The 13,639-nt window shown below is 37.7% G+C and overlaps 1 protein-coding gene across 3 annotated transcripts in view; it reads left to right on the top strand.

Moving 5' to 3' along the window:
* The window catches only part of LOC126356309 (pre-mRNA-splicing factor SLU7), a 53,698-nt gene extending 44,508 nt beyond the window's left edge, over positions 1-9,190 (top strand). For all 3 annotated transcript variants that reach the window (XM_050007275.1, XM_050007283.1, XM_050007265.1), the window contains exons 10-11: positions 487-627; positions 8,854-9,190. In XM_050007275.1, coding sequence (XP_049863232.1) covers positions 487-627; positions 8,854-9,030 — 318 coding nt within the window. In that variant the 3' untranslated portion in view covers positions 9,031-9,190. The remainder of the gene's footprint in view (positions 1-486; positions 628-8,853) is intronic.
* Positions 9,191-13,639: the final 4,449 nt, after the last annotated feature.

Genomic DNA, 13,639 nt, shown 5'->3' with positions numbered 1-13,639 from the left:
GCCATGTGATTAGTGACATAATATTTGTACTCTGTCATTAAGCTGGTTGGCTGTTTTGTTGATAGAGGTCACTTTGGTAGCTATCCAGGAATTGCAGGCTCTAGAGTTAAAGGTCTAAATTTTCCACCTCCACACCAGGTACAAACATTGACCCAATACACATTAATATTTTCATAAAGGAATAAATATGACAGTTAATGGCAATCAGTATACACCACAGCAAATATCCCTGTGGTCAAGTTCTCTATTTGTGAATAATGTAAATGCTGTACACAGGACATACTGCTACCTGATGCCATAAGACTGAAAATTCAAGATGTCACAATATCAAAACACAGACATGCCTCTGTCTCTGAAAAATTTCAACTTCATTTTGCCCTATCTTTACTGTGAGCACAAATGTAATCTCGTGCATTTCATTTGACATTTGAGTAAACAGCTCTCCTCTCTCCATATGTTTAACCATTCATTAATCACTCTTTTCAGGATCACTCTGATAAAGATAGTGAAGAAACAGAAAAAAAGAAAAAACAAAATAAAAAGAAGAAAAAGAAAGAGAAGAAGAAGAAGCACTTAGAAAAGAAGAGAAAAGGAAAGAAAGATTCTCCAGAAGATAAACTGAAAATGGTGAGTGCATTTAGTTATTTTTAGGTAAGATTGGACAGGCCTGGGATTTATTGCTAATCTTTTATGTTCTAATTGAGAAATAGTGAGTAATGCATTGACAGTAACAAAGAAATATAGAAAATAATTTAATTTCTAGCCACTGCTAATGTGTTCTTTCAATTTGAAGCTATGAGACTCAAATTAGTTCTCCATATTTTGCAAGAAGAGCCCATTCACTTGATCTTAAAAACATATATTCTCTCTCTCTCTCTCTCTCTCTCTCTCTCTCTCTCTCTCTCTCTCTCTCTCTCTCAAGCTTTCATATTAGGTTGTTCGAGTGTGTGTATAAATTCAACCAACAAACTGGAATATACCTGGTGAGACTAGGGCAAACACCAAAAGCATATTGTCATTTAGAAAGTTATTTTATTTGAGACAAGCTGTGTGGGATGGCCACTGCAGTTCCTAGGCATGGACTGAAGATGGAGTGAGGTTCTAACCACCAATTGGATCACAAAGTGTGCTTAGAGGAGCTTGTGCTGCCAATTTGAGGCAGGGATCCTAAAGACCCATCCTACATAAGAGCTTTATCCTGACCTACATGTTTGGCAGGAAAATACCTCTGTGGGTGATTACCAATAAAGGTAATGAAATAATTGGTTGAACTGTGAATAGTATTAATTTGCCTATTTTTTATGATCTTTTTTACTTACTTTAATGAAAGTGAGAATTGCTGGCTATTGAATTTCTAACTGCGTACATTACAAACATTTCTTTTGTCGTCACCCTTTTTTCTGTAACGAGTGCTGAAAACCACTGATGGAATGGGCTCACTGTCTTTGAGTATCTGTGAAACAGGTAACCGAAGATTGTCTTTGCAGGACGTTGGGACAGCTTATTGAATATTTCTCCAGTGTACCATATTGGTTTATAGCTTTTCTTTTTAAGTACTTTTCTGAGAACATGAAGAAACTTTTGAACACAACTTTGAAGGAATCACCTTTAGCTTAGTGACAACAAGTGCTGCTTTCTAGTGGCTGGAGAAGCTATCAGATTATCTAATTGTGTGTTTACAAATCAGAATGTGTCAGTCATTAATGTACATGGTAGTAAGCCAAGAAGCACTTCCCAAAGAGATCGGATTTCGTGCATTGTACGCAATAGTTCAAAACCATTTTAACCCAGTTCCATGGGTGACAACAGAACATAGTGGTCTATTGAGGTTAGGGAAGTGTTGTTTGCATTATGTCTTGTAGAACTGTTAGGGGAAAACTAGCAGTAGCACATAGATTACTTATTTAGTGCCTGTAGCCAATACTTTGCCAAATGACTTGGGAATTAGTTCCAGCCTACAATTCACATGACTGACAACTGAAATACTAAAGATGCTTGCACAAAAAATTTGAAGAATGGATATCTGTGTGTACTGCAAGAATTGAAGGGGGAAAAAATAACTTCCTTCACAAATTTTTAAATCTGCAAACATTGTTTGAAATTAGGTTTGGAAGCTTAAGATTGTTTTGTGTGGTTTTCTGTAACCATAGGTAGATCTATTTGTGTGTCTTTGTAAACTAGAGGAATACCTATTGCTAGGACAGGAAAAAGTGGTTTTAGTTTTCCCAATTTCGATATTAGTTTGACAGTTTATTTTTGAAGAATTGTGTGTTCCTGTTTTTGTCTACTTCACTGTTTTTTGTTGAAAATGTAACCATCAGTTAATTATATTTATTTGCTTTGAAAATCACATCTATTTACTTTATTAAATACAAAATTGTTCATATTAAATCAATTGAATCTAATCAAATAAAGTAAAACTATCCACACAATGTTGATAGTTTTTCAAATGAAAGCTTTGACATAACTTGGTTCTCTTCCGAGAACTCATCTGCTATCAATCCACGTGGTGTGGAAACAGCCACCTGGAGTCTAGATTTTAACGTAGAATACAAATGGCCTTCAGCACAACACCATACATTTGGCAGTGTACGCGTATCCGCGAACATGGAAAATTGCTTTCCCAGTGACGAGGTGATATCCCTAGTGATGCGATCGACTATTTGAAGCTACCTATACAGTAATGCAGGTTAAAGTTCCAGGTATCGCGCTTGGTGATGGGGGGGGGGGGGGGGCAGCATTTGCAAGTAATCAAAGAAAGTTTTTTGGAATTTTATGTGAGTCTCTAGAACTTTAAAAAAATAATGTTACACAGACTGGTTGGGTCGTGTAATGATTAAAGTACAGTGCTCACATGCAAAAGATTGTGGTTCGAGTCGTGCCAAGTGCTTTGAAATTTTGCATTTTTAAATCTCTATCAAAATGACGTATTTTTGTTCAATTAATTAGTTTAAATGAAATTTTTCATTTCTATTCCTTTTTCACGTCATTTTGATCACTTTGTTAACTATTTCAACTGCTCTTTTTCTTCCTATCATTCTTTTCCACTTGGAATCTTTGTGCATGCAAATTTGTTTTTATCTATCTATTATAATATTCACACGTTTGAAAATGCCCATCTATAGGTTAAAAACAGTCAAAATCTCTTTATATTGACTGTGTAGTGGCGTCAAATGTATTTTTGTTAAAAGATGTTAAATTTTTTTAATAATAAACATCATACAAACATTTAAAACAGAAATCTTATTGCACTGTAGATGAAATAATGCAGATGAATATTTAAACTAAAGAGGAAATTGTAAATATAACTAGTGAATGCAAAACATGAACAAAAATATCAGATTATAAAAAGGAAGAAATGAATTCGAAGTTAATACATAAAAATAATTAAAATCGCATGAACAAGGATTCCAAGTGGAAAGAGAATAATAGGCAGAAAAATAAGAGCAAATGAAAAATTTAATACCATGATTGAAATGAATTGGCAGAGGAATATAAATAAAAATTACTTTTAAAACCAGTTAATGAATAAAAATAAGTATTATCATCATTTTGATAAAAATTTAAAAATTTAAAATTTCTGTGTACCCATTGGGATTTGAACTCACAATCTTAATCATTATGCTACACAACCAGCCTGTGTGACTTTCCTTTGTTTTAAGCTGTATATCATGCAAAATTTCGAACTTCTTTCATCAATTACTCACAAACAAGGGTCCATCATGGTCAGTGGCTGCATGTTGTGATTTCTGGGACCTTAACCTACATTGCCGTATAAATGGTTTCAAAAAATTGATCCCACTACTGGGGACCTCTCCTTGTAAACACTAAAGGGATTTGTATCCCTTCAGAACATGTTACACATCTGATAATATAAGGGGCATTCAAGAAGAAAGAGGCATAATTCATAATTATAGAAACCAGTTCCTGTATGTTCGAAGTATTGACCCTGGCGGTTGACACTTGTCGCATTGTCACACAAGGTGGTGAGTGGCTGTCTCGTAAAATTCCTGGGGCTGTGATGTTAGCTGGATGTCGTCATCCAAGGTGAATCGTTTGACACTCAGAGCATTTTTAAGGGGACAAAAAAATAACGTAATCACAGAGGGAGAGCTCTGGGCAGTATGGAGGATGGCCAAGAACCTCCCATTTGCATTTATGCAGGAGTGCCACGACTGTGTTGGCTGTATGAGGCTGTGCATTGTCGTGGAGCAGAATGACCCCACGGGTGAGATTGCTTGGTTGTTTTGATCTGATCGCTTGACGAAGGGTGGTCAAGGTTTGCGAGTAACGCTGGGCATTCACTGGTGTCCCATGCTGCAGAAAGTGAATCAGAAGGGGGCCATCTTGGTCAAACAAGAATGTTGGCATAGGGCAAACGATTCACCTCGGACGAAGACGTCGAACTGTATGTGTGGAACTGATTAACATCGTAGCCCCGGGAAGTTTATGGGGTAACCATTCACCATCTTGTGTCACAGTAGGCCAAGTGTCTCAACAGCTAGGGTCAATACTTCTAACATACACGTACTGATTTCTGTAATTATGCCTCTGGATCGTTTCTTTTTGAACACCCCTTATAGTTAAATAAAATAGGGTCTTTGCCATGTTGTCATTAATAGAGTTCATTATCAAACCTATGATTGAAGCAAGAATGTAGAACTGTAAACCAGACTTCATACATCGACATGTGGCCATAAGAGTTGTTAGCCTATTTTGAAGTTGTAACCCAGTGGGTTTTTGTGTTTTGTTCGACTATTGCTGAAATGTGTGTGCCTTCATGTTTCTCAAAGGCTTACTGGTTTAATCACCAGGAAATCATTTCCACTCTATCTGATGAAAGCCAACTTAGAAAGTATTCAAAACCAATCTCAGTGATGAATCTAGGAACATACTACAACCCTCCACTTATCACTTGAATAAGGATAGCGAGACAAGGTTAGTCTAATTACAGCAGGCACAGAGGTATTTAAGCAGTTGTTCTGGCTTTGCTCCAGCGGTGAATGGAATGAGGAAAACACCCTAATAACAGATATAAAGTGAAGTACATTTGCCATATACTTTACAGTGGTCTGCAGAGTACAGATGTAGATGTAGAATAATGAAGCAGCCTTCACTTCTAACTTGGGAACACAAGTAGTGATTTATCCAGAAATGTCAGAGTTCCTGATACTGTTGTGCAGCGAATCATACCAAAATTGGTGTGGTTTGGAGAGATCTTTAATGTGGTGCATTAATTGAACTACTTACTCTCATGATATGTAAGTATTAATATGAAAATCGTCCAATATAACACTTAGCTTCACAAACATGTAAATCAAAATTGTACCCACTCGGTTTGCATCTTTCAGCCAATCACAGCGTCATTTGTTAAGTGGCACTACCGCACCACTTGGTACACATTGCACCCAAATTTTAACTGTCCGCCACAATTTTTTTTCTCCCCCCTCCAGGGTTTACCGTCTGATTCATCAGCCGTTTTAGCGAATGACACGTGGGCTGTCAACCGCGTTTTACTTTTTATCCGCCAAAGCAATGTGGCAAAGGCCGTTTTAGTTTTGGACCTCCATTTCTGTGTGGTGTGTTTTTTAGCCCTTTTTCCATGTGCCTGTTTTTAGTTCGCTTCTATTCTGTCAATTGGGACTGACGTATAGCCGTTTAACTCCTCACTGTGTTCATGTTCTATAGTTTTGACTTGGGCATGTATGACCCAAGTTGTTTTTTGTGTCCTGAAGGAAAACAAAACAAACAGCAACGAACATCTGACATGCAAGTGGGTTTCTGGCAGTAAAACAAAATACTGAGAATATTTGTTTTAATATTTATTTAGTATTATTTGTACTATTTTGTCACAAAAGTTTGTGGTGACTGCATGATCTGTTGCATAGGCAGGACCTAGGTTAAATTGCATGGTATGGAATGCCACGTTGATTAAGTGTTTCCAAAACAGGTTTGGCAAAAGTGTTGGAAAATGTCACCTCAGTTATTAAAACTGTTACTTGGACGTAACTTGTTTGATGTCACACTTAGACATAGAGCCTCAACCAAGAAATTAACCATTATTTTAAGATTGTATGAAATTGTCAGAAGTGAGGAAATAAATCAAATTTTAACTTTAGCATTCAAGTAGCAATTTCTACACTGAGCCGTTTAGACATGTTTTGTTCCTGTGGACTGACACTTTTCAAGCAATTTCAGGGGCTTTTTATAGAAGTCATGAAGAAAATATAAAGATAGTAAGCCATTTATGTTAAAGTTTGACACTACTGCTTTCTTATGCTGTTGTACAACTTTTTTCTGAATGTAAATAACATTTTTTCTAGTTTTGAAAGTCTGTTTTTCCACAGAACAAAACAATTCTAACTTCTAAAACTCATTATTTTTAATGTTTGAAGGAAATAAGCATGTATGCAAGAACATATTTTATTGAAAAACAACACTTGGTGATGGTCCACCTTGTGAGTCCTGAAGCACCTCCACGCCACGAGTTCCTAGCTGCTTGCCTAAGGCCTCCATGAAGTACACCAGAGATTTGTCTTTTTGGTTGTTTGTTTGTACACAACCCAAAAGTATTGGTCACTGCTAAAAGAAACAGGTGAAAGAAAATATTTTTTCACCATTTCAGTGTCTTGTAACAGAAAGGATAATAGTTTGATAGCTGGTCAATCCTGTCTACTCCAGTTTCAAGCATGTTGTAGTCTATTACAACAAATGCTTTATGCCTCTCTCTTTGTTTCTGGTACTAGTAACAGGTAAAGTTGCTCAATGTTAGGTTGAAAGGCAGTACACATGACTGGTTGATTTCCATTTTACCACAAGTGAATATTCCTTACTCCAAAAACATCATTTCCCCCTGCCTGAGCTTCAGTCTTCCTTTCATTAAGTAGACCCTTTCTGCATACACCAAAGGTTTAATTCTGCCACTGTTAGTCCAATACAGCAGAGCCTATCCATATAAACACAGTGTGCTTTGCCAATTACCAATTACTGATGATAGAATTGTGTACATTGTTTGAGTTACCTGTGTAAATATCACTGTTAAAAACATAACGTTGTTAAGTTACAGTCTATAAAGTTTGATTCCACATTTATTTATTTATTTATTTATTTGCTTTTCATATATACTCTGGATCCTATTCTGCCTCTGAAGGACATATTCCTTCATGAATTGAGGTGTTCCCGTGTGGTTTGAAGTTATTCTTACACTTTGTGTCAAAAGATCTGAAGAAAGGCCTAATTTTGTGCAGTAGATCATATTCTGGCTGACCCAGTTTTATGAATTTTGTGTTGTCATTCAAGTGCAACATACACAAAATTGAAGTAAATCTCTCTAGTCATTACCATGAAGTATTTATTAATGTAGCCTCCGACCAATAATCACTTATTTTTGGCAACTTCACTACACTCATGAGCAAAACATGTACATTTCATGTTATTTTTTTCTGTTGACCACCTTTTCATAGACTTCTTATTCATTTCACAAATTTTTAGTACTGCATACCTGTTTTTATCATCTCATTGTTGGAAAAATGCTGAGATAAGCATTCAGATTCACTAAAATTTCCATCCATTTTTAAAGTTAAATCAGTAGCACTATTGAACACTGTTAAAACAGGCTGGTTGTCAACTCTTTTGCTCACATCAGGGATCATGTTTTGGGATGTATCAGGGTAAGCAGCAGTACTTGAACCCTCATTTTCATGTGTCCGTAAATAAATAAGTACACACATAAACCGCTATAAAAATATCCAAATAACTTTGAGCCAATATTTGCTTTTAAAGTAACATGGATGTTATTCAGTAACAATGTTATAAATCTGTACCTGAACTGTTGGACGTTTCAGAAAATGTGTCTGAAGGTTCATAATAAATATCCACATCATAGTTATTATGTGATTGTGCCTGTGAAAACCGATTGTGTGTTACCTATGCTCAATCTGCAGACTCATTGTGAAGTAAATGAACTACTCTTGCCACCAGTTCAATTCAAGAAATGTACAGCATACGTTTTCGCCTTACAATTACGAGGGAAACAAAGTAACGTACGGCGTGTATGGGCTTAGTGTGGAAAATGTTAACTATCAGGTACCAGTATTGGTAAACTACTGCCCTCAGCTGTACATAATTTTTTTTACACAGAACAAGAAAAAAATGCTACATTTCATAAAAACTGCCAGTTTTGTAAGTCACTTGAAATCACAGATTTATTATCAGTTACATGAAACTTTTCTGGCCCTGGCAATAGTATAGAAACTAGTAACATCCCTCTGCTGTTTATTATTCCATATACTACATGTTAATGATTGAGTTACAGGTGATTGTTTCTCTATTCACATTTTTGTTCGTTTCTATTCTAGAATTTCATAGATTGTAAAAATGCTTACATAATTGGACAGTCTCCAGCATCGCTTTGCAGTCAGAAATAGATCAACTATTGTATTAAAACTGAAAGTTTTTTGTAAAATAACTTGGATGAACTGAAGCTCCGTTGAAGATTTTTAAAGAACAGAACATTTACACCACTTGTGGAAGATGTAAGGAAGAGTCTAAAGTGTCTCATTAACCACAAATATTCTAGTGTCTCTCAATTTTTCTTTTGAGTGTTTCAATAACATTCAATGATGGCACCTTTAGTGTGTTGAAACTGGTTATCCAGTAAGCAGTAATTAAGCAATCTTGGCTTTTGAATTATTTCTACAACAGAGTGATCACCCCACTATGCGCTGTGTGTTCACTGCTCAATAACATCTCTTCTGTTTCTGTGACTTCAGTAGTCACAAAAGTGTTAGCTTTGTGTAGAGACCAGTACATTGTTTCAAATTGCAGTTTTATTAATTTTCATGTGCTTTGCAGGCCTTGAAGCAAGAAGATCTTAACCAGCAAGAAGCTGAGCGCATTTTATCAATGGATGAAAGGAAACGGCCGTACAATAGCATGTTTGAAGTTAAGAAACCAACTGAAGAAGAAATAGAGGCATATTACATGAAAAAGAGAAGAGATGAAGATCCTATGACTCAGTTTATGAAGTGAAAGAACTTGGGCTTTTCTATCTATACATGCATATATTACCTATAAATATTTATTTTTCACGATAATTGCTCTGTATTTTGTATAAGAACTGATTACACAGTAGTGTAATGCACAGCTGTAAAATAAGTTTCTTGTAAATATATTTCTGCTCTGTAGTTAACTATTATTTTATTCCCATTTCAGTTTTGAGGAATTTCAAATATGCTAGTATTCTTTATCATACTGCTGCTAAATATGGTGACATGGATGAGACAAAAGGTGAAACCTACTTGCACTTCCCCTCTTCATCCACATATAGTCTTGCCCAAATTTTGATGTAGAATTTTTTTATTATTATGACTTTTAGATTGGAAACCCTGTCAGTCAGTTTCCAATTTCTTACAAATAATGAATTTTTTTTAAAAAAAATATTCCCCTTATACCTTGGTAGAGAAAAATCACTTATTGTTACTGTAAAATAAAAATATTTAAGTTGAAATTTTAATGGTGATATTTCAGTACACATAACAGAATTTGTATTTCTGTTTCCACGGGTGTAAGTGGGATAAAGAGACTGTCGACCGGATAAATTAAGTAACCAAGCATGTTAATTTGCAGTTTTCGTGCTGACCGTGGTGGCCGAGCGGTTCAGTCTGGAGCTGTGCGAATGCTACGGTCACAAGTTCAAATCCTGCCTCGGGCATGGATGTGTAAGAAGTCCTTAGGTTAGTTAGTTAGGGACTGATGACCTCAGATGTTAAGTCCCATAGTGCTCAGAGCCATTTGCAGTTTTCATACTACAAAATGACTGCAGGACATGTAATCCAAAAAGATCAAACTCGTGGCCCACGTGGAATATATTTGCAACCCCACCTCACAATCAGCCTTCTATTTTTTAAAATACTTAGTTAACTGGCTCTCAGTATTCACTGACTATTGACTGGATTAACATTACACTTATTTCATCATTGGTTTTCTACACATCGCAGACGAACACACATCTTTATGTTTAAAGTTCACTGTCTCTCAACATTGCAAGCAGTTGCTAAGAAACAATGCTTTGTATTGACAGGAAACATTTTGGTTTGCTGAATAGGCCTATAAACAACTTGTTTATGTAATGCATATTAATCCTTTCACTGCTCCAGATGTAAATATACTATTTGCCATTAAAAAATACTTACAGAGGTTCCCTGCTACAGTCATATAGTTACGTATAATGCCGACAATGGGGCCAGCGATTCGGAGGCAATTGATGTGCAAGTATGCAGTTTAATTGTTGGAATACTAGGAAGTACCTGAACAACTATTGAATGCTGAAGTCTCTTTCTGCTGAGTTCATTCGTATTGCTATATTATTTAGTTTGTGTGCAGCCATTTTCGCGTTACCAAATAAAATGATGCGACATCACAGTCCGTTTATAGACAATGAGCTGCTGAGTATTCTAAACCTAAGTGATGAGGACATCATTGTGCTCAATCCAGCTAATTATGGGTGGATAGATAACGAGCTTTCAGATAAATCTATTTGTGAACCAACAAACGTTGAACCAGTAAAGGCAGATCCAGATTTTGATGTTATTGCCGATTCTTTCTCAGATTCCGAAGAAGGGCCTGAAAAATGTGAGACATACAACAGTTGATTTTAGGTGGAAAGACTCTGATTTGGGCCCTATAGTGTATGATTTTGATAACAGTGGTTCTGGTTGCAAAATAGTCAAATTTATGTACTGTATACGAGTGCTTCCAAGTTAAGACTGCGATGTTGGAAAAACACAAACAGTGACGAAGTTTACTGTCATTGCTGTAAATTTTCTGATGGCTCAAGTGAGAAAAAAATGAAATAGTTATTGGACCAATGATCAGTTACTGTCTACTCCAATGTTTGCGCAAATCATGCCGAGAGATAGATATCTTCTGTTACTTAGAATGTTACATTTTGCTGATAATGGAGATGTCGAATTGTGGATCACTTAAAAGTATTTTCAGGTGCTTTCTATCCTTTTAAAAATTTGTGCATAGACGAAAGTTTAGTTCTCTTCAAAAGTTGTCTTCTTCAAGCAGTACATTCCTTCCAAACGCCACTGATTTGGTGTAAAATTTGTGTTATGTGATTGTGAAACTGGTTATATTCTTGACTTTATTATTTATGTGGGTAAGGAAACTGACTTTGGTGTGAATGTTGGAATACCTGGAAGCATTGTTCTCACTTCACTTGAACGTTACCTTCGTAAAGGTCACACATTATGTGTTGACAAGTGGTACACTAGCCCAACGTTATTTTCTTATTTGCATGAGAGTGACTAATGCCTGTGAAACTGAGAACAAACCGCAAAGGCATGCCTGCTTTATCAAAAGAAACTTAAAAAAAGGCGAGATTGAGTTTATGTCAACAGATAAACTTCTTGCTCTGAAGTGGCAGAACAAGTGGGAAGTGAGGATGCTTACAAGTGAAATTACAGCAACTGACAAAACCAGGAATGAACCAAAAACAAAACCAGCTTGCATCGTAAGCTACACTGACAATATGGGGGCCATCGACAGGAGCGACATGATGCTAATTTCAGTAGAATGTGTACGAAAAACTGTAATTTTTCATTTGGTAGATCTGTCTCTGCTCAATGCGCAGGCATTATATAAAACTCAAACGGGACGAAATATTTAAGTATCGATTTTTAACAGCAACTTATCAAGGAAACCTTAGAGATTCACCACCAACCGCAAACAGAGGGACGTCGTGGAAGGATATCGGTTGATGGTGACAATCCCTTACCCCTAACCGAGCACCACTTTATCTCGCTAATCCCATGAACTTCAAAGAAGAAGGCCGCCCAGAGAAGGTGTATTGTATGTGCAACACAGGATACATTTGTGTAAAATGTAATGTGCCTTTATGTTTGATTTTTTTTTTTCCTGAGAGATACCACACTTTGAAGTATTACTAATGTTCTATATTTTTTTTCTCCTGATAAAGTACCTTTTTTTTAACAAAGTAAGACTTTACGAACAAAGATTTTTAAAAAAAGAAAAAAATTTACACCGACAATACTGGATTTTGCGTCTCATTTTTATCTCAATAATAACAGTAGACTGCTACAGTTGTATATATATGCACCAAGTGAAAATAATGCGCACAGCATGGGAGCCGCTGAGAGTAAATGCGCAGTGAAAGGGTTAACTTGTGTAGTCATTTATTGGTTGGGCACATTACAAGAAGAGTTGCTAGTAAAATTTTAACTGAAGGAAAAGTGGAAGGAACAAGTTTGCGATTCTATTTCTTTCCATCCTTTATACTCAGCACTCCCCCTGCGGGTCCGTGTGTTAGAATAGGCCTGAGGTATTCCTGCCTGTCGTAAGAGGCGACTAAAAGGAGTCCCTTCCCCTCAAGGGGGTAGTTAGCACCTGCGTCCGGAGACAGACAGTTTCACGTCCTATATTTGCGTTCATTTTGGTTTTTCACTTCTTCTGGTTTCTTCCTTCCTTCCTTCCTTCCTTCCTTCCTTTGGTTGGTTCCTTTCTTTGTTCTTCTCCATCTCACTGTCTTACTTACTCTTTCCTTTGCCTTCTTCTCCTTGCGCCTTCTTCTCCTTCTCTGGTCTCCGCTTCGGCGTTTGAGACAGTCTGTCCTTTCTTTCCCTCTCTCCTTTCTTTTTCCTCTTCTTCCTTCCTCCCTGTGCGTGCCTGAAGGCCGACCCATGCGTTCGCACGCGTAGCCGGTGACAGGGTAACGCGTAATTCCCCGCCCTGGGTAGACAAGTAAGGCACGCTGGTACCCCCTGGTAAAGGCCAGGCCCAGGGAGGGATGATTGCCTGAGCTGACACCTTCCGACCATGCCGATTGGTCCCTCCGTCCGTTTCTCGGAAGGTGTGACCTGAGGTGTGAACAATCACCTAAGGCGGGAGTGCCCTCTGAGGGGTCCCCACAAGGAAGGAGCGCGCCATTGGAGATGCTGGCAATCACGGGAGATTCCTCCGCAATGAATTTCTCTTCTTCTTCTCTCTCGACTTCTGCCCACAAACGGAAACTTGACCAGCCACCAGTGACAAAAGTACTACCGCCTCGATCTGAGGACGGAAAGGATTTTTCCTCTGTCAACCCTTTCGTTATCCAGAAGGGCGTAGATGCCATAGCCGATCTGTCAAGTCTTGTACCAGGTTGCGTAATGGTACCTTGTTACTAGAAACAAAGCGCCTTTCAGGCACAAAAACTGCTTCGGGCCACACTCCTGTACACGTTCCCTGTCCGGGTGGAAGCTCACCGCACTTTGAATTTGTCTCGTGGTGTGGTATATACTAGATCACTCGACGGATTGACTGACGAGGAGATTCAGTCTTTCCTCGCTGAGCAGGCCGTGACGGCTGTCCATAGGGTCATGAAAAAGGTCAACAATGACCTTGTACTGACCCGGACACTTTTCTTGACCTTTGATAGTGTTCAGCTGCCGTCACGCATCAAAGCGGGCTACGAGGTTATTTCTGTTCGCCCCTATGTCCCGACACCTACGGGCTGCTACCAGTGTCAGCGTTTTAATCACACTCGCCATTCTTGTTCCAATGCGGCTACATGTGTGACTTGTGGCAGGGATGCCCATGAGGGTGACTGTCCACCTCCGTCTCCTCATTGTGTGAA

The sequence above is a fragment of the Schistocerca gregaria genome, chromosome 1, assembly GCF_023897955.1.
Source record: "Schistocerca gregaria isolate iqSchGreg1 chromosome 1, iqSchGreg1.2, whole genome shotgun sequence".
Lineage (NCBI taxonomy): Eukaryota > Metazoa > Arthropoda > Insecta > Orthoptera > Acrididae > Schistocerca > Schistocerca gregaria.
This window is presented reverse-complemented; position numbering and strand designations above follow the sequence as displayed.